The following is a 26318-nucleotide window of genomic DNA, read 5'->3' as shown; positions in this document are numbered from 1 at the left end:
TAAGGTAGTGAATCAAAACTGAGTTTTTAATATAAGCTTGTGGAATTATACCTTCTCGAATTGACTTAGACATCTTTTGAGATTTCACCAGATATGTGAATGGCTTATACAACACGTGCTCCCTGTGCTATGGCATGTCTGCACATTGATTATTGCTAATACCTAGTGAATTTTTGTACAAACAAACAAACAAACAAAGAAAACCTCCCAAATCTCATAGTCCCTTAAGCCACAGATACCTCAGAAAGGAGCCAGCTGCTGGTTGATAATTTCAGCATCGAGTTTATAAACACACAAATGAGCCTCAATGGGGCTCCGTTACTGCTGGAAGACTATTACAGATTACCAGACTGCTCAACACAGAACGTCCTTCCACAGATGCTGTTCTGTTTCCTCCCAGTGTACAGCCAGAAACTTTCTACCTTGCATTAAGCTATTAATGTGCTTTGGTATTTATGTTGTTAAAATTTTGACTTTTCTCTTTGATATAATTAATTCTATTATACTATATATTATATAAAAGATTCTTACTCTTTGGCTTTTTCCACATAATATATGATAGTTTAAAAAAAAAGATGTGTTTTTCATCTTCTGGTGCTTACATCACTCTCTTCTGAGTCTTTAGGAAAAACCTCTAAATGCAATGCCTAATCTTATTTTCACATTCCATAAAGTAACTTTTTAAAGAGGAAATTACAAGGCCCTATATTCACAATGACTCACTTTTAATATGCTAGATTAATACTATTTCTAATTTTAAAATACAGAAAGGATTCATATAACGTCTTTGTTACATAAATTACTTAAGACAATGAGAAAACACCACTTTGCATGTAGAATTATTCTATTACCTATTTTCTTGCTGTCATGCTCCCATCTCTAATATGTGCTCTCTGTGTAGTGTAGCAAGGATGTATTGACTATATCATCTTCCAATGAATAGCATGACTCCCAAACAAGAAAATGCCACCTAGAAAAAATATATATACATTCAAAATGTCACTGTATTATTAATATTTCTGTCATTGTATCTTCTGACTAAGGTTACTTTTGTTTTGTTTTGTTTTGTTTGTTTTGTTTTATTTGTTTTGTTTTGTTTTGTTTTGTTTTCCAGACAGGGTTTCTCTGTGTAACCCTGGCTGCCTCTGCCTCCCGGGTGCTGGGATTAAAGGCATGCACCACCATGCCCAGTTTAAGATTACTTTAGATTATCAAATTTAAGAAGGCATCATCTGTTTCAAGAGCTCCACAGGATGTTTATAATGTAATCTAAAGGCATGTAGTAACAACATAAAGGAAACATATGGTCATGTTAGAGAAGGAATAACCTAGAGGTTGTCTTTTAATCTTTTTTCCCCTAGAACCTTCTGTGCGACTAGCATTATTCAAAAAATCCAAAAATAAAATTTCTGTTACAAAGTCATCAAAGAAGACACAGCTCAGAAGAGACAATTACTTTGAAGGTAAGGTTTAATGAAAGAAGCAGAAAGATAAAGGGCTCTAAGAATAGAAAAAGTGTTATTAAAATGTTTTCAGTCCTTATAAGACCTACAGTACACATATGAAAGATATATATGTTAACTAGCTTTGAATAAGAATTAAATATATTTACCAAACTAAAACCCCTATTTATCATGCTACTATATTAGTATATTTTTTTCATTTGAGCTATCTAGGTTTTAAATGCCCTTTATTTTGTGTAAATAATCCTATAGTACTACATCATCAGTTGTTTTACTGTTTATACAAAATATTTACAGGCGCAAATTTTATTAGCTTCAATTAGTGAGATTTATCACATGCCAAAATGATACTCTAATATACTTATAGTTAGCATGTTCAAATTTTACTAATGAGTACAAATAATACTCTATTATTTAAAATGCATTCCCTCAAACTACACAAATCTGTTGACTAACAGGGTAGACAGTATAGTCAACATATCCTTTATATCATATATAGTCAATAGTGAAAGCTTTCTGTTACTTTATATTTATAGCTTCATGATGGTTTGCATTTCTGATTTCAGCATTCAGAAGACTTTTAGACTTATATCATTAAACAGAACCACAATGTGACCAGTTTCATACCTGTTTGTAGAACTAACATTTTTTTTTACAGTTTATTCTCCCTGTACTTTCTGATAATCATTTATAACAGGGGCAAAAGGTATATATTTTTGAATGGAAAGTAACTATTATCTTCTGTATCTTTTATGTAATTAATCTTAAAACACACACACACACACATAATGAGTAGCCTGATTTTGAAGGGGTTCATTGTGACTTGCATTCCATTATGATTTGGAAGTGACTACTTTATTATGATATACAGAGTCATATTAAAAATGGTACATCAGAACACATGACATCTGGAGTTTTCTTGAACGTTTGCAATAATAAACACATACTTAGAAAGACATGTAAAGCATGTGTGGCAGTTCACTGAGTTTGTTGCCTACATAGATTATGGCAAGTGTATATGTATATGGTATGGGTATCCATTCTATTGTTTTATTACTTACAGTTGTTTTCATGGTAAGACAACTTCATCTTATGCCCACTAAGGGTGTCAACTCAATGTTGGGACTGGAGGGATAAGTCATCAGTTAAGCATTAGTAGCTGCTCTGGTTTCATGTCCCAGCATCTTCTTGGATACTTCACTCACAATAACCTGTGACTCCAGGCCTAGGATATTCAAAACCATCTTCTGTCTTCTTCAAGCTCTACGCACACATATGATACACAGATATGCATGCAAGCAAAATGGTCTATATGCCTAAAATGAAAAGATATAAAAACTTCAAATGTTGAGAAACCTATTAATAGAGTTAAGTTCCATTTCCCAGTAAAATGAACATGAACTTACAAACAGCATTCTTTTTTCTTGTTATAATGTTAACTTTACTAGTTCATTGTTTCTAGATGTAAATAGTAGCAATTGTGATGAGGTTAGTGTTAACTGCATAGATAACCTTTCCCTGTTAAATAGAGACACCCTTATTATAGAAGAGAAATTCTTAGAAGAGAGAAACATTTAATTTGGATGACTTTGATATTTAGAAAGAAAAGCGCTCTAAAAAATGTTCTAGTATATTCCTCCCCATAATATTACATGTGAACAGAATGTTTTTCAAACTATGAACAAAAATAAACTAGGCAAAGAAATGTTCACAATGGAGACAGGAATATACAAAAGAGCGCTGAGTGTTTGCATGTAAGTTTTATCAGCAAACTTGTTATTGGTATTGGTTTTAGCTTTTTTCTCCCATGTGAAATGTATTTGTCTTGGTGTTTTATGTTTTTTGCAATCCAAAATATTTGCAACTTCCTTCATTATTTTGAATGAATATTATGTACATATAGATTTCCTAACTAGTGGATAATAACTATTTTGTGATTATTTTAAGGCTTTTGATTTTAAGAAGAGCTTGACAATAATTGTTCTACATGAACGGCAATTTACAGTTAACATGTTAACCTTTGTGAAGAAGAGTTAAAGATAAAATGCTTGTTGTTGTTGTTGCGTTGAACCCCATGTTGTCTGTAATACTGCTCTGAACTCCACCTGCTCCTAAGTATATGTTCAGTAATGTAGAAGATAAAAGGTAGCAGGCTGACCTGTTGCAGTTGCCCAATCATGGCTGCATTCTCAAACCAAGTCTTTTGAGATAAAGCTTAGCTGTTATAAAGTATACAGTGTTATAAAATAGAATAGTATATTGCTTATATGCATATAGTTATATATTATTTTATAATATATAGTATAAATCTAAAATTCAATTAATTTTAGTGTTACATAACCAGCTTTACCTCTTCATTTTAGAACATTAGAACTTATTTTCCCTTAAGAAAAAATGAAATAAAATTAATAGTGGGAATTTGAGCCCCCCTCCAATGAGAGAAATCAAAATTAAATTTGCTATAGGTCAGATTAAGTAACTCCATGTGGAATAGTGTCTCAGAACTATGGTACGCCAGCACTGTTTAATAATTTTTTGATTTTCTTCAAATTAGATCATAGTATTATTTGAGTATTGATTGTATAATTCTAATTTATTTTATAGTAACATGGTATGAGTTATAGAAAAACATTCTTTTTCAATTTTACAGTCATGACCATGTAAAATTTCATGAGTATTGTAAATTGTATTAAATGCTTTGATTATTACTATGGCCTCTTTTCTAGATGTCAATAGATAAATGAAGATATTCAAATGAAAATTATGGTTACACCTGTGGAATATTGGATATGGATTATATTAAATAGTATAAGGTTAAAAACCTTAGCTTTCATCAGTCCATATTTATAAAACACCTATTTATATAGTTTTACATTTACATGAAATGTAAAATACATCTTTACCTTAAACCTAATGAAGGCTAAGTTTTGACCACATCTGTATCCAAGGTAACCAAAAGTATAGACGATGTGATTGATATAATCTGGTTCTTCCTATAGGGCTGAAGGCCTACAGACTGTACAGTCTGTATTTATTACAATTTGTTTGTTTGCTCAATTGATTGTTAGGTAACTATCTTAGCCTACCTCTGTTATCACAGATACTTCTCACTTGGGTTTAATATCTAATCTTGCCTTGAAAGTCTCTGAGGACACATTTTGTTTTGTTTCCTTGTAAGTGGACAGGTACGATTCCTGAAATCACTCTTCAATGTAGTATGTCATTGACCTAAGAGGAAACAGTATCATCGTGTTTTAAGTATATATGCCACAACTTGTCTAGCACAGTATAAATTTTTTTAAAAAGATAGCTGTTTCAACTATATCCTTTAATTAATTTATGTAAGCACAGTTAATCAAAGCAATTATATTTAAATATTTATAGAAGGAAATTCTTTATACTGACTTACAAAAGATATTTTCAGGTTCAATTATTAAAAAATGGTATGTAGATGGCTGTGTCACTACTGTCTTGATATTTCCTATTTTAAGTTATCTTACTCTTTTGGATATTATATTCATTGATAAATCATTTTACAAAATTATGAGGAACAATGTGTTATTTATCATATTTATACTATGTGACATGTTTCTATGCAGCTAATTAAAGTGTATATTATTAACTCTCCAATCCAATCTAGAATTTTTATATTAACTATTATGAGGCATATCCTGCATCACTACTTTCTGTGGTGGCTTTGCTATATGGTGGATCTCAGAGGCTATTTTTCTTGTCTTGGTAGCCTTTGATCAGTAGTTTCTCACTCCCTTCGCCCTCAATACCTGAAGTTCTGTTGACTGATTCCACTATGATAATATGTTCAACATTACTAGATTCTACATTTGTGCTGCGTGATACTCCCCTTGTCTTGGTTATACTATATTATTTTACTGACATTGATTTCCTCCAAATACATTCATGTTGTCACAAATAATGGGATTCCTTTTAGCCTATTTAATTGACCAATATTGCTTTTCGCATGTGTGCCATATTTTCCTTATGCATTCGTGTTGTAATATGCACTGCAGTTATTTACATATCTTGGTGACTGTGAATAATGTACTTACATCAATAATGCAGATTTGCAGTTATTTCTAATTACTGTCTTCATTTCCTTTGGATAACTGTCAAGTAGTGAGATTGCTAGATCAAATATTATTTCCACTTAGTTTCCTGAGGAATTTCCACAGTGTTTGAAACAATAGCTTGTACTAATTGCTAGATCAAATATTATTTCCACTTTTAGTTTCCTGAGGAATTTCCACAGTGTTTGAAACAATAGCTTGTACTAATTTATATCCCTCTAGCCATGTATATTCGTTTCATTTTCTCCACATGATGACTTTTTATCTTCTGTTTTTGTAAAGTAGCAACTTCATCCTTGTTTTCATTATCCTCATGTTAGTGATTATGGTCATTTTCTCATTTACATGTCTGTCATTTGTATGTCATATTTTTAGATAGATAGATGGTAGATAGATAGATAATTTGATGGTAAGAATAATAGGTAAATGATTGATAGATGATAAATAAGGATAGAATAATGGATACATGATATAAAGATATCTAGATTGATAGAGATAGATATGTAGATAGATAGATAGATAGATAGATAGATAGATAGATAGATAGATAGATTATGGATAAGTGGATAAATGTATGGATACTGTTGAGATACATAGATAGATAGATAGATAGATAGATAGATAGATAGATAGACAGATTATTTTAAAGTTCTGTCTTTAAATTGTGTCTTGGAGTTCTCCCCCTGTTTTCTTATAGAGGTCCAGTTTCAATTTATTGAAAACATTATATACTCCTTGTTGTGTATTCCTGAACCTCATGTACATAAATGACACTAACCATAAATGTGTGGGTTTGCTTCTGAGTTTTCTGTCCCATTTCATTGGCTCATGTGTCTGTATGCATGCTAGCATTCTGCTGTATTGATGACAATAACTTTCTAATAAGTTTTGAAATCTGGGAATTTGATGCCTTAAGCTTCATTCTCTAAGCTCATGATAGCTTTAACTCCTTTGTGGTTCTGTGCAAATTTAATAATTTTATTATATTTCTGTGGAAAAATAACCTTGGAATTTTGAAACAATTATGTTGAATCTATCCAAAAATTTTGTATGAAGATGTTAGGAAAAAATAACTTATAGACTGTTAGCTTGGAATAGCTTTCTACTTTCTAAAATACTCTTCAGTTGGCTGTGTTTGATATTCCTTCAAAATAGAGTTCTTTTTCAATTCTGTAACTAAATTTGTGTAGAAAGATTTTATTGTTGTTGCTTTGTAAGTAAGTTATTGATATCATTTTTGCATGCTGTTTGGTTGATGGTTCAGTCTCTGTGAGCCCCGATGGCCCAAATTAGTTGACTCTTTAGATCTTCTTGTGGTGTCCTTGAACCCTCTAGCTTCCTAAGTCCTATCCCTGAGACTTCCAAAGACTCCTTAATCTCTGCCTGATGTTTGGCTGTGGTTCTCTTCATCTGTTTCCACTCACTGCTGGATGCAGTTGTGCTAGGCCTATGTCTGCAAGCATAGTAGAGTATTATTAAGAGTGCTAAAGGTTGGCTCTCTCCCATGGGATGGATTTCAAGTTGGGCAGTCATTGGTTCACTGTTGCCTTCAGTCTCTCTTCCATCTTTATCCCTGTTCATCTTGTAAGCAATACAAATATTTGGGTTGAAGACTTGTGGTTGGGTTTATGGCTCCTACTTCCACTGGAAGTCCTGCCTGGCTACAGGCAGTGGCCACTTCAGTCTCTATAAACTTTGCTGGTAGGAATCTCACCTAGGGTCAATTCCATAGAATACCTTTTACATTTTTTTTCTTGCCTAATTTCTCTAGTTAGAATTACTAGCACACTGTAGTCAGAGCAGTCATTTTTATTCTATTATTTTAAAGAAAAAGCTTTCAAAATTTCACTATGGAGAATATCCTTCATTTTGTTAATATGTTGTGTCATATTTATTAAGTTTCATGTGTTAAAACATTCATACATCCTTAAGATAAATGCCATTTTTTTCATAATGGTTTGAATCTAAACTTTAACATTTACCAGCTCTGTGGTCTTCAGGAGGCAAAGTGATGTTAATTTACTGTTTTGTGTCAATATTCATTATGTATTTCATTTTATTTTAATTAAGACTTACCTTTGCTATTTTTAAAAGTGGTTTGTGTGTGTGTGTGTGTGTGTGTGTGTGTGTGTGTGTGTGTGTGCTAGGTGAACTATAGTTTATCTCTTAAGATATTCTTTACTACTGAGTCATTAATTACATTCATAGAATTGGTTAATAATTATAGAAAGTTTGGTCAATATGGACATTATGGGCCTAGATAGAGTTTGTGATGTACAAAAATACCCAATATACTTATGTAGGAAGTGGTCAAAAACTGTAATTATTGACAACATTAATAAATTTTAAGTTAATGGCTTTTAATTAAATTTTGCATTTCTTACTAAGCACTATGAGGCTAATTTCTTTAAGAGATACATGTATTATAACTGTCCCCATCTCAGAAATAGGGAACCAGCGTCTTGAATTGACTTGTCCAAAGTCAAATATATAGAGTTATACATGTATAGGAAGTAAAAGCCTTTAAAAAGGACCTAAATTCTTCATGAAACCAAAACTAGAGAAATCAAAATATAATGTAAAATTTGAAGAACAAGATTTCAGAGTAACTCTGAAATGTTAAAAAAAAAAAAAAAAAAAAAAAAACCTGAGGAAAATGTAAAGACTAACTGTATATAATGCAGACTAGGAGACTGATGGTGAACTTCGTTTTTAATTCCTATATACTTGTTAGCATCAATATAAATGAGGGAGTAGATTTCTGCTGTCATAGCAACTAGTATTTGGTGTTTGTGCTGTATTAGGTAATAGTATTAAAGTTAGGATTGTGTTACATTACTGAGAACCTAACTACTACTTGACTCTGGTTTCATGATAATTATTGGAAATATTTGACTTCACATCCATTCATCTTAGCAACTGTCACACACAGCCCCAATGTGAACAGTGTAGTTTTATTCATCCCTGCTCATTTATATTTATGCATAAATGAAATTCTTGTTTACTCTCATCTACTTCTAAATTGGCTGCCTCAAAATCTATAGCAAATTTAGAATTCTGGGATTAGCCAGAAGATAAAAATGAAGCCAGAAAAAAAAAATAGGTCTAGCCTGACAACTTTCTCAGGAAGATAATTTCAAACCTCAGTTCTTTATTCCCTGGAACAATTTTACTTGATTTTTAAAGGCAAGTTTTCTTAAATCCCAGTACGGTGCTGTCATCGCAAACATGAATCCTATTTGTCTTCTTGAAAAATAGAAGATTTACAGATACCATATGTTCCTACATGTCATAAATGCTTAAATATTTTGTGTTAAATTTTCAAGTGATGAAGACTTTTGACAAACTTTAATTTCTATAATTTTTACTTCAGAGCATTGTAATCAAACCTTCTTCTTTTGTGGCATTTTTTGCTTTATGATTACAAGCATTTTCTCCTGCTTTCTCTCTTTTAATGACAGGTTCGAGCACAAAATCATATTATCCAGACTGTTTTAGGGTAGGTCTTGTGTTTCCAGAGCTGTATGTATAATACTTGCTAATGGTGTGCAGTGTTTATGTATTAAGAGTTAACAGAGATTTACTAACATTCAGACTGACTAGTGTTTAGCCACAGGGAATGTGCCAGTGAAGAAAACCTAAGAGCATCCTGCTAAAAGATCCCTGCAGTCTTATTTCTGTGGAGAAAAACACAAAATGATCAGAATAGACAAGGATAAGAAGATTTATAAAATGTGGTGTATTTTTTTTCAGTAGCTTGGTTTCCTACAATTACTATAATTTGAATTATTACATTCATACCACATTGTGAATATCTTATATCATCTCTAAATCCCCTGATGTTATTTGTAGAGCCCTAGGCCACAGAGCCATGAAGAAATGTATGCCATTTACTGGATTTGACCTGGCTTCCTATGTGTATAAGAGACAAGAAAAATGCTCACATGCAACACTGAATGACAATATTAAACATGTCTGCAATGTACTTTATTTTAAAATGTATGTTGAGAAAATAGAACCATTAAACAGTAAATCATCAGTAAGTGATTTTCTGAATAAGTAAAAAACAAACAGACCCCTGACCTTAAATAATTTCAAATATAGATGAGGTTAAAGATGCTCATGTCTTTAAACATGTGACTTCTTTTGTCATAATGGATGGTTGTCTTTCTACAACCCAGAAAATCCTTTCACTTCTTCTTTTTCTTTATTCTTCTCTTATATATTACATCTTAGCTGCAGTTTTTCCTCCCTCCTCTCCCTTCAGGCTTCCCCCATCCTGCATGTCTTCCCTCTCCTCCAGATTCACCCTCAACTCCCCTAATCCACAACGTTTCCCCATTATGTAGGCTGCCATTTCGTCCTACTGATAGTGTTCTTTGTTTAACATAAGATTTTTAGTTTCATGATGTCTCATTTATTGTTAATCTTAGTGCCTGTTCTATTGGTGTTCTGTTAAGGAAGTTTTCTCCTGTGCCAGTGAGTTCAAGACTAATTCCTCACTTTCTCTTTTATCAGATTAAGTTTATGTTGAAGTCTTGGATCTACTTGGACTTGAGTTTTGTGCAGGGTACAAGTTATAGATCTATTTGTGTTTTTCTACATGCAGATATCTAGTTAGACCAGCACCACTTGTTGAAAATGATTTTTTTCCGTTGTATATTTCTTGCTTTATCAAAAATCAAGTGTCCATAAGTATGTAGATTTACATCTTGGTCTTCAATTTGATTCCATTGATTAATATATCTGTTTTTATGACAATATTAGAAGATCCTTTCATTTACCTTCATTTTGTTCTCTCAAAAATCAGTCATTTAGAAAGACTTTCTAAAGCCATTATTCACTACATTTCCATCATATTCCAAATAATGTTTTGTCTATAACATATTACAATATAATAAATATATAATACTCTTATTGCTTTCTACTGTCATTTGCAGTTTGTATAATGCATTGTTCCAAGTGTTTTTTATCCTTATAACTACTGTAATCCTCATGAAAAACTTCATGATCCAAGAAAAGAAACATCTTCATTATTTTGGGACTAGATATAAGTGAAAATCTTTTATATGCAAGGAATTAAAATGAATTAGCATTATAATTGATTTATAAACTACTTTTTAAAACCAACTATTAGGGAAGTAAGTATTGAAGATAGGATTAGCATTAAAAAAGTTAACATTTAGGTGCAGACTCTTGAACATTGAGCTATATTTTAATGTGTTTTGCTGACTTTAACTCTTAATAGAGTGTTTTAGCTCAAGAACATGAAAGCTTCGTTGATAACCCTGTCATTTCAATGCTACTAACCCTTGTCACTTTGGTAACACTAAGTGGAAACATAGACATGCACACCAAACCTCATGCTATAGAGTGTGTATGAGAATATTTTCAAAAACCAACTTTCTTAGCAGAATTTTATTTTCCTCTAAGTCTATACAATAAAAGTTTAAGATTAAGAATCTAGTCACTTCAGTTCCTATCAATAGCTTTCTTTCTGCTTTCCAAATTGCTGCTTTCCCAGAGATGGGAGAAAACAAAAGAGACAGAGGAGGTAGGGGGCATGAAAAGAGAGGAGAAAGAGAGAGAGGTGTGAGGGAGACCCATTGATGACCCTACCTTCATGACTTGGATTGTTTGAATGAAAATTGTGCCCAACAGGGTCAGGTATTTAGATGCTGTTTTTCCAGTTGGTGGTATTTGGGGAGACTGTAGACTCTGGGAGATGGAACATTGCTGGAGGAAACATGTCACAGAGGGTGGCTTTTAGTATTCATACCCTGACCTCACTTACTGCTTGCTATGTGTTTCATGATTGCATTTGATGATGTAAGTTTTTAGCCTCCTCTTCCAGCCAACATGCCTGCAGCTTGTTTCTAGACTTTCTCCCCATGTTGAACTCTTACCACTCTAGAACCATAGGTAAATAAATTCTGACATTGTTTTGGATTGTGCAGTTTTACCATAACATCAGAATACGAACTAATACTATAACCTAATCTAACACAAATTACATCCCCAGAGAGCTCACTCTAAACACTATTATATTGACAAGGCTTCAATGGAGAGATTGTATGTGGATACAAATTTAGCTCAAGATACTTACTGAGCAAGCAAGAGGGTATAACAGAATTCCTGTAGACTTTTATCTATACATCCTACCATTAACATCAGGGATTTCCAAGACTCAGGTGGATCATCTTAAATAGAAGTTCTCTAACTATTGCCCTTACACTTGTGTTTGTGTGTGTGTGTGTGTGTGTGTCCATGTATGTCCGTGTATGTCTGTGTGTGAGTTGTCAAATTTCAAACTCTAAAACTAAACTTACAGCATGAATTTAGAGAAAAAATAAATTAAAGTCAACTACTGTACTAGGGGAAAAATTTAAAATGCCATGAATAGTTTCATAGATATAAAGTAAAAATATATTCAGAAATTAAGTTGAGATACTTCAATAAGAAAGAGAGAAGTCAGATAAAGAAAAATCTGTCTCTTGAAGTAAAAAATATATATAAATTATTGTATAGGAAATAGTTACAAAAGTTATTATTTAAGACATTTCAGAAAACATTGTGAATATAAAATTAAAGAGAAACCTGATAGAAAATTTATAAAGCAGCACCACATCCCAGGCAGTTCCAGCTTGAATAATTATCAGAAATTTAGAAGCATCAACAGTGATGACAATGAATTGATGAAATGCTATAATCAACAAAATCATTAGAAACATCCCACACTTGCATTATGCCAGATTTTAGATGATGGGGGTGTGTTCAATGTCAAGATAAAGAAACTAAATCCATCCTTTTGGCAAACCTTGGAAAGATGTCATAAAACTGTGTAAAGGAACCTTAATTGTGTAGTGTCCTTGAGATCATAAGACAGTTCATGCACTGCTTTACAGGAAAGTGCTGTAGTAAAATTGTGTGAGTGTGTGTGTGTGTGTGTGTGTAATTATAGAAGATGTACTTTTCTAACTAAGAATTTGGAGTTCTACAATTCAAAGAAAAGAATGTGAAAATTATACAGGTCATTATGTGAAAATAATACAACATATACAAGAGAAAATGATATGCAACTTGCACAATCATTTTTAATGAGATAACTCACACCAAAATAAAAAAAGTAGTACATATTCTCCCTTATATGTGGATGTTATATATGTTTGATTGGAGTAAAAATAGAAGTCAGGGAAGTAGTGAAAGGCAATGTGGGGCATACTTCAAGAGAAGGGGGATGAAACCTATTTCCTGTACTACCTTCTTTATTACTTTACTAGTCTATTGCTTTGATAAATCACCATAACCAAGGCAACATTTAAAAAGAGTGTTTAATTAGCTTAAGATTCCAGAGGTTGGATGCCATGGTGGTGGAGTGAAAGCAGGGTGGCAAAAGAGCCAAGAGCTCACATCACAAATCAAAGCACTAGGCAGGTAGAACATTAGAAATGGCCCACACCATTCAAGCCAATCTTAGTAACACAACTCGTCAATCAGTGCTACACTTCGTAATCCTTCTCAAATAGTTCCAAAAACCTTGAATGAATATTTTAAATGAGCCTATGGCAGCCATTCTCATTCAAACAATGACCTGACACTCCCTAGCCCCCATAGGCTCTAGGCCATATTACTATGCAAAATTTATTTAGTCCACCTTCAAAAGTCCCCATAGTATTTCAGTGTCAACACTGGTTAAAAGCCTAAAGTTCAATATCTTTTCTAAAACTCAAGGCAATCTCTTCCCATAAGCCCTGTAAAAAGCAAAAAGCAAATTACATACTTCCAACACACAATAGCATTCCTACATGGAGGTCTATGGAAATATTGAGGAAATACTGGTTCAAAGCAAGACATAAATCGGGCAGAACAAACCTCAAATCCTTTACCTCATATCTGATATTAGAAGGCACAAATAACTCTACCCTTCTGGCTCTGGTACCTGCAATATGCATTTCTCTCTTGGTCTGGTTCTATTTATTGTCTGTATCTCCTTGGCAGATGTCTCACATCCCTGACATCATACAGTTTCTAGTGCACATTATTCATCACTTTCACAGCTTCATGCAATGGTCTCTTAATACCTCTTGCTGTTGCGCCTTTATGCATGGTCTATACTGTCACATATTGACTAACCTGAGTGATTCTCCTTAAATAGAAGTTTCCAAACCCCTTTACTAGTGTCTTCATGACTCTAAAGCCGGAGCAACCTGGATGACAGCGCTGAGTTCTTCTCCTTGCTTGAGGTGGAATCATATTAACAGCAGCTTTCATTTGTTTTTGTGTGTGTGTGTGTGTGTGTGTGTGTTTGTTTGTTTGTTTGTTTTTGTTTTTGTTTTTTTGTGTTTTTGTTTTTCAGGATCAGCAAATTTCTTATGCCTTTTCTTTTCAGAAGTCTAAAGCTTCACTGGGCATCCCCTTGCTTGCCCAAGTACATGCTTCCCTTTATTCTATTGTGGATCAGGCCTCTCCTAACTTGGCTCCATCACTAAATTCTGTGGTACTATTTTTCTCTAATGTACACACATTCTGAGTTTGGTTATTACTGTTTTTGTCTCCCTTACTCTTTTTCATTGTAAATGAACACTTGAGTTATTCATATTCACTACCACACAACTAAGTCAATATTAGGATTGAAATTTCCTTAGCCAAAGATATGAGTCTGTTATTTCAATTTAGACTCAAGCAAATTCTCGGGGCAAGAGCAGAAAGAATCACACATTCTTTGCCAAAATATCATAGTAATGATCTGTAGCCAACTTTTCCTTGCCATACTTTTTTACTATTAAAATTTAATTATAACAAGTACAGAAGTTGGTACAAGGAAGCGATCTATAACTGTAACAAGACTTCATAGTCTATATAGCTCTCATAATTGTCTTTTGTTGTTGTTGTTGTTTTGTTTTTTTGTTTTTTGTTTTGAGATAGGGTTTCTCTGTATAGCTCTGTCTGTCCTGGAACTCACTTTGTAGACCAGGCTGGCCTTGAACTCAAAAATCCGCCAGCCTCTGTGACCCAAGTGCTGGGATTTAAGGCATGTGCCACCACTGCCCGGTTTCATAATTGTCTTCTAAGCTTCTACTAGGATGTCATATTAAGCTCCACTTACAACATTCAAGTGCTATTCTAATTCAAAAATCCCAAAGTTTTCTACCTTTACAGACACACACACACACACACACACACACACACACACACACACACACACACAAACTTGGCCAGGTTTGTCACAGTTACAGTTCACTTCCTGGTACCAACTTCTGTATTAGTTAATTTTCCAGGGCTGTGATAAAATAGTATGACAAAGAAAACTTTAAGAAGAAACCATGTAATTGGGCCTAAATTTCCAGAGAGTTAGAAAATGTGCTGGTAGCCTGAAGACAGTGCAGTAGGAAAAGCTGAGAACTCATATTTCAAACCATAAAAAAAGGAGGCAGAGTTGAACAGTAAGTTCTATTCAGGGTGCATAGAGTCAAGAAGATATTATGAGGAAGGATAACTAACACTAAAGACTTCTGAGAATTCCACATGGGGGTCCACTACTATCCAAGGTCTCCAAAATATTTATACATACATATATCAAGCAATATAAATGGATTTAACCTATAACATGGGGGAAGGAACAATGGCATTTCGTCTCTCAGACACCACTGGCTATCTAATTCAATTCCCAGTACCCAGTATGGATTACCACTTTTCAAGTTGTTGATCAGTTCCATCAGATTCCTCCCCAAAACATTAGATATTATGTCATAGCTCTTAATTACACTCTAGTACTACTTAATTGTAAGATATTATTATTGAAGACACATTTGAGTGATGGGTGTTGAAAAAATCAAGGTGATACTGACCTAGCAGCTTGTTCCCTACTGTTCTCGTTTATGGTGCTCTAACTTTCTATGAGTGGTCCTCGGGGAGAAAAGTAGTCAATAGTCCTTGTCAACTCTGAGCCACATGAGCTTCAATGACAATTAGCCTGGCAAGGTAAACCTACTAGTGAAATAGTAGGGAGAAACCAGCGATATCCTGATTAGATTTAAGACATATAGTTAATATACAATGACAATTTATGCCTGATACTATTAACTGTGTCTGAAACACCATGGCTAATTACTCTCCATGTAGGAAAGCCTAAACCTATTATTCTGCTAAAGGACCTCCTAAGTTCTTATCTTTATACTGATATGTTAGTACATGTTTCACCTAATTAAAGAAGCCTCTTTTTGATTTTATTTTTGGTAAGTATAAAATTATATCCCTACTATTTTCCTCAATTTAGCACAGCCCATATTATCCCCCTTTATTATATTATCCATATCCCCCTTACTCTCTCTCTAGTTTATGACCTCTTTTCTGTAATTATTACTTTTGTGGCACAGAAGCACACACACACACACATACACAATCACAACACAAACACACACATACATATATACACACAACTCTATAAATCAGAGAACCTTTTACTGTGGAAGGTTGTGATTAATTTAGAGAACCACAGTTGGTCAACAAACAGAAAATATAAGACTGTATATTTCTCAGCTCTAAAAACACACAAGCACTCCTCACCCAATCTGCAGCATGACATACAAGTTTCAGAGGCAACTGCTCCATACTCACTCCACTGGGCCAGCTCACCTGTGTCTCTGCCATCAGGATCAGCTCTACTGTGCTGCCCAGGCAAGGTGCAGGACCCAGTCTTCCCAGTACTACTGCAGGTGAGGGGCAGGGCCAGTTCTCTGACTCTCATGACACCATGGTCAGCTCTCCCACCTGTGTCAGGTAGTGAAGGGGGAAGTGGAGGAAGACATCTCTCTTTTTTCCATGTCACCCTCAGGAGATGATTGACAGTGCCAGTTCTTTCATGTGCATATCCTAATTCGGGCTCACCTGCAACTCCTGCAATATGTGGGGCCATTTTTCCTGGGTATTGCAGCTGAAAAGATGTGGGGCCAGCTCTCTTGTTTTCACCTTCTTAGGACCAGCTCTCCCATTGATGTCCACTTGAGGGGTAGGGCCAGTTCTTCACAGCCTTCGGACATTGACATGTCTCTAGATGTCAGTACAGACTAGAGATATCTTCCTGGTTTTGGAGGGTAACAGTCCCCTGCAGCTGCAGCACCAGGGATATAGACATGACCACTGGTGGCAGTACAGGCCAGGACCTAACCTAAGTGGCATTACTACTCACATCCGACTGTTCTTCACTACCTTGAATCTCCACATCTGCCTCTCTTCATTGTCCCCACATCGTTTTTCTTTCTCATCCATTTATCCTCCACTTACTTGATTCTCTTAGTGATGCTCAGTGGTCTCTTGAGTGTCCAGGGTCATCTCAGGAGTGGATTGTGCATTATGGCACTGGGCAGGAGTAATCTTGGACATTAATGCCTCTCCCTAAGGCCTGCATGACAGTAGACTTGTGGTTGTCACTGGATAGCTTTCTAATTGATACCCATGATGCTGGACTGGTGGTCATCTCAGGCTTACTTATTTTTGGAGGAATGCTAGGCTACTAATCATTCAGATGTTCACAGGTCAGAACACTGAGTGTAGACATAGCCTCTCTCCTCTCTGACAACTACTGATGCAGTTGTGACACAACAGACACACTTGCAATGTCTTAGTCATTCTCTAGAGAGTGTTAAAGCACACAGGAAAATATACATAGGTTATATGTAAATATTACAGCTTTTCTTATAATGGGACATTTGTGAAACCGAGGTTTTTGGAAATAAGGTTGGTCATAGGGTTCTCATGGAATTAACCCCTTTACAAATACCTATGAAAGACTTCAGTTTCTTACTTATGAATCAAATTTCTTGTCATGTCCCAAACATATTTTTGTTTTGCTTTACACTCCTTTTATTCTTTTATATTTCTAATTGTTGAGAATGAGGGAGAGAGGTGGTGGTGGGGGAGCAGTTGCTAGCAGAGATTTTAAACTAGATTTAATTTGAGTACTTTAAAAAACTTAATTTGTTTTACCAATATATTCTAAAACAAATAATATGTACCAAATAAAGTCATCAGTAAATTGAGCAAAGTTATTTTTTTAAAACTTGGAATGAATTAGCCCTTAAAACTTAGGGCCTGGAGATACACTTAGCTGTTTAGTCCATGACCACATTCATTGAAATGCTGCCTTGACACTGTTACTGTGCATGGGAATCAGAATGGAGAATTATTAAATGAAGTAAACACAGATTGTGGGTGATGGAGTTGTCTATTTGGCTGAAGATAAACAGAAGCTAGGGAGTGCAGTTTATGGTAAATATTATCTCAGTCTATGAAAACAACTGAATAGCATTCTATGGAAGAAAAGTAAAGAAAATCCAACAAGACACTAGTGCAAAGGTTTAGGGAAGAAATGGCCATTGGAAAAGAATTGGAAGGTTGAATGAAAGTACAGAAAGGCAAGTTACAGTTGTGTAACACGAGTGATCTGAATAATGACATGGACCTTAGAAGTGGGTGTTGGTGAGGCCACTCAAGAAACTAAAATAAACACAGTAGAGGCAGGACAAAGCTTGATGTACAACTAGATAACACGGCAGGGGGCAAGGCAATGCTAACCCAATTTTTGCAGTATACCTTGAGAATTTGACTTCCTGTATTCCAAAACCAAAAGGCATTATAAGATTTTAAGCAAAAAAAAATTTGAAATAATCAGTTTTCTATCAAGTTATTTGGGGGGAACATGTGGTGAGGACTAAGTAAGTTGATGCTATCAGTTACAAGTTTATGGCAGATGGAGATGTTACTGTAGAACTCACAGAGAGAAGGGGCATGGGGATGAGGCAGGTCTGTTCACCTTGCCTGTATCTACTGAAGAAAACTGCAGTATGTCAGTCATAGTGCATGCATGGTGTAAGGTCATCACTTGGCATAGTATACACTTATCACTATGGAGAGTGGTTGTTTTATATGTCATTATTACCTACAAATTTTTCTATAACATTACTTCTCAGTAAGCGATGCTCCATTTAGTGATGCCCTTTATGGTGATAAATAATCTTTCCTGTCCATGACTGGGTATTTGTCTTTGCTTCAGATTTTGAACATTTACAGCACTATAACAAAAACAAAACAAAGCAAAACAAACAAACAAAAAAAAACCCAAACAAACCTTAAAACCAGGAACTTACAAAGCAAAGATATTTATTCAAATCAAACCGTTGGAAATTGAAAGTTTGATGTGTCCTCACCTGTTCAGCTTCCCCTGAGACACTTCTGACAGATGGTAGCATGGTCTAGTGGGAGGTGTGTGAAGATAAGAACTTACAGAGACTGAGGGCATCCAAAGTGGGAAATGGCCAATTCTCCTTTTTTGTAACAACCAACTCCTGGAGAATTAATCAATTCTGAAAGAAAAGCATAAATCCTTCCATATGTTCTCCTCAACAACTCAGTGACATCCAGCTTCCTACTATGTCCCTCCTTAATGGTTCCACCACAAGGAACTTTGTGATACTTGGGACCTGACCCTCACAGGGCGATTCCATGGGCGACAGTACTTACAATACAGTATAAAGATTCTATGTGGGAATCTTTTCACGGAGGCAATTCTTTCCCAAAACGTGTGGTCATAGGTGATGACAACCACATCTCCTGCAGTCATCCTCCCTTTAACATTTCTACATAATTTCAAGCCTGACATTTGTACTGTGAAGTGTCTTTCCATACTCCACACCTAATTTATTCATTGTATTACATCGTTGTTAAAGCGATCATTAATCATTCATTTACTTTTTCTTACAATATTAAGTCATTCTTCATTTTTAAGCCTCATATCTTAAATCTAAGCACTGCCCTTCATATCCCTTTGTTTTGAAATAGCCCATTTTCATTCTAAAATTTACAATCTGTCTTGCAAAAGCTATTATCCACAGTTCTACTGCTATGTTCTTCTAAACCATAATTCTTGTTTTATTATCTCCATGTTCCTTTCTTTGTTTCCTTTGAGCCAGGGTATCGCTATGTAACCCACTATAACTTTGTATAATCTTCCTGCCTCAGCCTTTCATGTGCTAGGATCAAATGCCAACCTACCTGCTGTACTAAACCAGAATCTTGCCTGCCGCCGCTCTCAGTGAAAATTGCTTTCCGCCCAGGCATTCCCTCTAGTTAAAATCCCAAGTCTTTAGGAGGTGATGCCCTTGCTTTCCTGTTTTGAAAACTACCTTTCCATTTTGACTTTATAACATTCTTCCTCATCCCCAAAATAGATGCTGAGACTATCAAACTTCAACATTTCTCCAAATATTAATAAACTTATACATATATAATTTATATAGGCTATAACAACATATACATATATAAATTAAGTTCGTGTCTTCATTCTTTCATACCATTGTTTTCTTATTCTTTTTAAAGATTTATTTATTATATGTAAGTACACTGTAGCTGTCTTCAAACACACCCGAAGAGGGCGTCAGATCTCGTTACAGATGGTTGTGAGGCACCATGTGGTTGCTGGGATTTGAACTCCGGACCTTTGGAAGAGCAGTCCGGTACTCTTACCCACTGAGCCATCTCACCAGCCCGTTTTCTTATTTTTTATTAGATATTTTCTTCATTTACATTTCAAATGCTATCCCATAAGTCCCCTATACCCTCCCCCACAACTCCCCTACCCACCCACTCCCACTTCTTGGCCCTGGTTTTCCCCTGTACTGAGGCATATAAAGTTTGCAAGACCAAGGGGACTCTTCCCAATGATGGCCATCTAGGCCATCTTCTGCTACATATGCAGCTAGAGACATGAGCTCTCGGGGGGTACTTGTTAGTTCATATTGTTGTTCCTCCTATATGGTTACAGACCCCTTCAGCTCCTTGGGTACTTTTTCTAGCTCCTCTATTGGGGGCATGCCATTGCTTTTATCTGCAATGCCCTTCTCAACTTTGCACTGTCAATTGTACTTACTCTTCATGATTCAAATGCGTATCATTTTATCTCTCAGTCATTCCTAATTCTCGCAGGCCCCACTCTTGTTTCCCCACCACCCTGTGACTACATGTTATTATCTGTCTCGTCCAGCTGGTTAGTCTTTTCAAAGTCGGGGGTTAAATGTAGGTCACGTGGCATTTCCTCCATCCCTTAGAAATCCACTAACCAGTACTGGATTCATCTATACTAAAGAACTGCTTGGTGGATTAAACTGCATTTCTGAATTAAAAAAAAAAAAAAAAAAAAAAAAAAGGTTCCTTAGAAGCACTCCTCCTGTCAATTGCTATTCCTCAGACTCAGATGCTTGCCTGTTCCAGCTCAAGCTTCTACATTCAGTGTTCACATTCAAGCTGTCCATTGTGCTGCCTCACCACCCTGAGATCTATTTAGCAAACTTCTTAATTCATTCAATGATATCCTCGTGGAGGCTCACCAACTGTGAGGGTGTTGACCTTAAAACTTTAGTACAGATATCATTCCTGCGTCTTCAAGATTTCATCAGTTTTAGGGTTTCATAAAATTCCAAATTATCAGAAAGAATAAAATTAAGCATATAATCATATGCAGCTAGAGTGTAGTAGAAGATGGCCTAGTCAGCCATCATTGGGAAGAGAGGCCCCTTGGTCTTGCAAACTTTAAATGCCCAGAACAGGGGAATGCCAGGGCCAAGAACTGGGAGTGGGTGGGTAGGGGAGCAGGGTGGGGGGAGGGTATAGGGGACTTATGGGATAGCATTTGAAATGTAAATGAAGAAAATATCTGATTAAAAAATTTTTTAAAAGAAAGAAAAACAAAATAAACAAAAAACAAACAAAAAAATACCCCCACATTTTAAAATCATTTATATAATAAATATGAGCTCTGTGTTGTATATTTAATAAAATTTATCAACCCCCCCCCAAAAAAAAAGCCTATAGTCATTATGAGTCCCATCTGTCAGAAAAAGCTAAATGATTAATGTATTCCTATAGAGATCTTACATTAGCTTTGGGAAAAATTTAAGATCCTATGTTTTTTCTTAAAGCTTCACTCTCATCTACAAGATATATCAACCTCATGATTTTATTTTAAGTGGTAAAATAATATAACAGTACCTAACAGTTCAAAAGTTGGGCTGTGAACTCAGACCTCTTAGATTTAAATCTCACCTCTGTTCTTTAGGATTTCTGTGTCTGCTAGTTTTAAAATAGGTAAACTTTAGAGAAGTAATGCATAATTCAGAGCTTAGAAAATGAATACACATATACTGGAACCGCATTTAACTCTTGCCAATTTCAAAACCAGTAGCCACTTGCAACAAAATTATATTTACATTTAATTCTATTAGAGTAACTGGGTACATTTTGATACATTTCATATTGAATATAGTTTGCATAGGTAGGTGGTTGTGTGGCGAGACATTTATTATTCTGCATAGTGAATTATTTTTGAAAGTAAAGGAATTTTCCAGGGTTTGGCAAGTGTGTAAATTGCTGAATCCAGTCAGTGATCCGTTCTTCTTAAATTTTTACCTGGATTAATTTAATAAGGTGCCTTAATCCAGATTTTTCAAGGTGATGTCAATCAGTCAATCAATCAGCCACACCTCTGGCATTAACCTGCTGCCCCAGTCTATATGCTGTCCCTGGCTATTTCTTCTCCTTGCCCTATACAAGGTCCTGAACTTAGGTAGCCCACTGAAGCATGAACTAAAGAACAATCTGATATCTCTAAACATTCCAGTAATAAATCTAATTACAAAAATTAACTTAGTTTTTATCCTTCACTTAGCGATTAAATTTGTTGATTCAGATATTGATATATGTTTTATAAAGACAAAATTTGCATTGCCATTTTATTCAAGCGCAGAGAAAACTTAACACTTCTAGAATTCCTCAGTACATAGAGTGAATTAATTTTCTTTCATTCTTATGATTCTAGAATTTAACATTTTAAAACATTTTAAAAATATTTATTAGTATGAAAAATAATCACTGAGAATTGCCTGAGAATATGTGCTGTGTTTCTTATCGCTGTGACTATAAACTTTGTATGAGAATATTTCTCTTTAATGGAAAAGATTAGGTGAAATACTCCAAGGAAATATATTAAATGGATTTCTATTGTAAGTTACAATTAAACTTAATTTTAAGAAATTTTACAAAACACATCTATATTTAATATTTGGATAGAATTTTTATCATAGCCCAAATGCTAAATCAAAGTTTCAAGAAACTTGAAACACTATGAATAAATAAACGTCAAGCTTATATCCAAATGGAGTTTTATTTGTGGTGGTGTGCAAAATGGAATTCCCCAGCTCAGATTGTGCCATTCTTGCTCAGTCTTCACAGATACACATTTGCTCATATTACTATCTGACAAAATACATTTATTTCTTAGTATGTAATGTTAAATTAGTATTTACTCATTTTCCTATGATACAGTTCTTCAAGTATAAGAATAGTTCTTATAATATGTTATAAATACAATATTAGTTGCGGTTTGCTGGCAGTTAATATATTTGAAATACTTTAATGTATAAAATACTTTAAATTAATATTTATGACTATTTTAGTAAGAATCACTGGTCCTAATATATCCTCAAACGGCTTTATTGACCTCATCTTTTGTAATGCTTCTTTAAAAAAAAAAGACACTTGTTTTAAAAAGCAATAATAGCCATGTTTAAAAAATTCATGTAATCATCTTGAAATTTAAAAGTCCCCACAGCAAGCATGGCATCACGCACCTGACTTACTCATCTCACTGATAAGAAGTAAACTTGGAGACTAAAAAGAGTGACTGGCTTGACTGGTATAGCACATGGAGAATAGACTCTTTATAGGTTTTCATTGACTATTAACTGAAATTGTGTGTGCCAAGATTTAGGTTAGTTGAAACCCCCTACAAACTGAGCTTATGGAAACAGAACCTGATCCTTCTGACATTGTGTCTTTTAAATACATCACAAGAATGTATCCCCTCCTCCCTGAACATGTAAGATCGGTATCTTGAGATGCAATGAAATCTTTCTTTTCTTTCTTTCTCTTTTTTTAAATTTATAGTAAAGGAGAAAAATCTTTCTTAGAATTCAAAATCCAATAGCTAATGTGAGCACACACAATCAAGCCCCGTACACTGAAATATTTTCTCATTTTTAAGGGAATTAATGGCTCTCCACCAGCCCTTTAACATGTAAAATGAGTAAGTTACTTGTGTCCAGTACATCCAAAAAAGAGCCAGGATAAAATAAACATAAGGGGTTGGATATCTTGGAAAAAATCTGTCATGGGTTTGGGTTAATCATCTCCAGAAGAAATTCAACTTGATGCCTGAAACGTAAGACTTCTTGGAGAAAGCAGAAAGGCCCGAGGCAGTGTTGATCTGAGAGTGCTCTCCATGGGTCAGATCTGCTCTGCTGGTAGAGTGCAAACCCAGTTCACAACCACGGCCTCTGAAAAGCTGTAAAAGACTTCAGGGGCCTTCGAGTGCACACACTTCAGCTACGGTTACAGAGCTTTAGTGGCCTGGTTTCTTATTATAAAATAAAACTTAAAAATAAAATCTGTACTTAATTTTCCAACCTTCTGTCTGTCAGTGGTAGGGCTGCTGGCCTCCACTTTTGCGGAGCAAAGCATCGCGGCTGATTTTTAATTTCAGGCAGGCTAGGTGGATGGATTTGTGGATACGTCACACCTTTGTTTCATGAGGTCTTCAGGTTCGTAAGTCCTGCCCCGTAGGCGTGTCGATGTTTAGAAATGAGTGGGTTCAGTCAACACTTTGGGTTGGTTGCCTTCCTTCCCTGCCTGTATAGGCTTAAAATATTTTTTAAAGCGATGAGATTTCATTGTATCAAAACCCTGAGACATTTGGTTACTGGTTCAAAAAAAAAATGATTTTTATTTATCAATAGTGATTTTGAACTTAAGGGAAATTGTCTAGTACGGAGTAATTCTTTTTAAATATTTATTCTCCATTCCCCCCCCCAACTTCATTCTATCTCCCCTTTTTCATCATCAGAAAAAAACATTCCTTGAAATAGTATCAAGCAGATATAAAAACAGAAGAGAAGTTACCGTGTGTATGCCCTTAACCATGCATGCGCAGGAAAAGTCATCCTGCTTGATTATACTGTACTTTTCACTCAGCACAGAGTTTGAAAACCACTGAGAAGAAATACAGCATAAAGAGATAATTTTATTTCCTTTTGTATTTTTTCACCGCAATTTTATTGCTCAAGTCTACCAAAAGAGTTCATCTTAGTATTGTTAATTAAAATACCCACGCCAGCTCCAGAGGCCGTTTGTTTTGTACACCTATGAGGCTTTTGCTGACAGTCTTATATTCTGCTAATACTACATTTTTCTTAATTTTGCAGTAATTGTATAGGTGTAGGCTGCCTAGATCTGGGAAAGAATTTCCAACCTTTTCCGTGTAGAAGTCAATCACTTGAATGAATAGGGTCCACTGAGGACTATTTGAAATGCTGAAGCATTTCAAATCCTTTTTCATTTGACCACTGGGTGACCTGATAACTATTTCCTGTCCCTCTATAAGGTTGTGACCCAGGTCTAAGAGTGCGAAACCCAGATAATTTTAGAAACAAATCAAACACCATAGAATTAGAGAAGGGAGTTTCACCAAATTCTTTCTTTCAAAAAAACAAAGAAATTACTTCTCAAATACAAGGGTATAAAAATAAAGTGTGCTACCTCTATATACGGACTGTATTTAAAATTGTTGGGGCACTGGTCCTCTTGTTCCTGAGGATTTAAAATTCAACAGGTATTTCTAAAATATGAATGAAAGTCAAATTTCTTATTTCCCTTCTATTAAAGTAATTCAGAGTATAAAATTTAAAATGCCCTTTACATGATAATAGTGCTATTATAATTACTCATCATTATACTCACAAATAAGTTATATTAAAATAAGCTAATTTTATATAGATATAGACACATGCATATGTGTAGTTTTATTCCTCTGATAGCATTAGTACCTATGGAAAGACAGAAGGTGAAAAAAGAGAGAAACTTGTCGCTGCCCCACAGCAGGCAGGAATGTATCTAATCACCTTCCGAGTTGTTAAAATACCTTAGACAATTGAATTAAGGGAAGGAAGACTTTTACAAGTGCATTTTGCTGATCTGAAAATGTAATTGACCATGGTTTGCTTTGATAATTTTTTTTTTGCTTTTCCATAACTTGGATGTGAAATATAATGTTATGAAATGTTAATTGTTTTAATGAGGTCAAGAAGTGTTTCCTTAAAATAACAGTTTTATGTTTAACATAGGGTTGATATTTTTCCTCCTTGTATAGATAATGAAGTCATAGATCAAAAATATAATAGAACTAAATTCCTTAAAGTATGATTTTGAAAAATGCACATATTGAAAGATATCACTGAAATTGACATATACAATAAGCTGTGTAAACTGAAATGTACACTTTTGACAATGATCACATACTTACCAGACAACAAATTCTCAATTCCTCCCTCTGGCACATTCTAAAGAATGCTTTAAAATTAGACAACTACTCACTATAAAGATGACTAATGTGTTCTCGACTGTAACATGGCACATTATACCCAATATTCATAGTTTGGTAATACACTAACTGAAAAGTTATGAAAAAATAAAGAATTTCCCTCAGTTCAGTTGACTGCTGCTTTCACAATCTGAAATTATGATTTAAGATATCATAATTTGGTTTGTGGTGAGCTTCATTTGGAACTATTGTGGGGAACTGTGTGCATCTATTTTCTGCTTAAAGTGTAAATTTAAAGACATCCAAAATCATGATAGAAATCATTATGAAATATAACCATTCATCAAG

General features: G+C 34.7%; 1 protein-coding gene and 1 non-coding gene across 3 annotated transcripts in view; one reads left to right on the top strand and one right to left on the bottom strand.

Moving 5' to 3' along the window:
- Lrriq1 (leucine rich repeats and IQ motif containing 1) overlaps positions 1-26318 on the top strand; it is a 202095-nt gene that overhangs the window by 101360 nt on the left and 74417 nt on the right. For both annotated transcript variants that reach the window (XM_085843122.1, XM_085843121.1), the window contains exon 23: positions 1362-1463. In XM_085843122.1, coding sequence (XP_085699248.1) covers positions 1362-1463 — 102 coding nt within the window. The remainder of the gene's footprint in view (positions 1-1361; positions 1464-26318) is intronic.
- On the bottom strand, positions 17049-17177 carry LOC115032221 (small nucleolar RNA SNORA17). Its single transcript, XR_003837876.1, has one exon. It is a non-coding gene; the product is annotated as a small nucleolar RNA SNORA17 (small nucleolar RNA).

Source organism: Mus caroli, unplaced genomic scaffold (assembly GCF_978045245.1).
Source record: "Mus caroli unplaced genomic scaffold, Mus_caroli_1 scaffold_9, whole genome shotgun sequence".
NCBI lineage: Eukaryota > Metazoa > Chordata > Mammalia > Rodentia > Muridae > Mus > Mus caroli.
The sequence above is the reverse complement of the archived record's forward strand: the minus strand, read 5'-3'. Positions and strand labels throughout refer to the sequence as shown.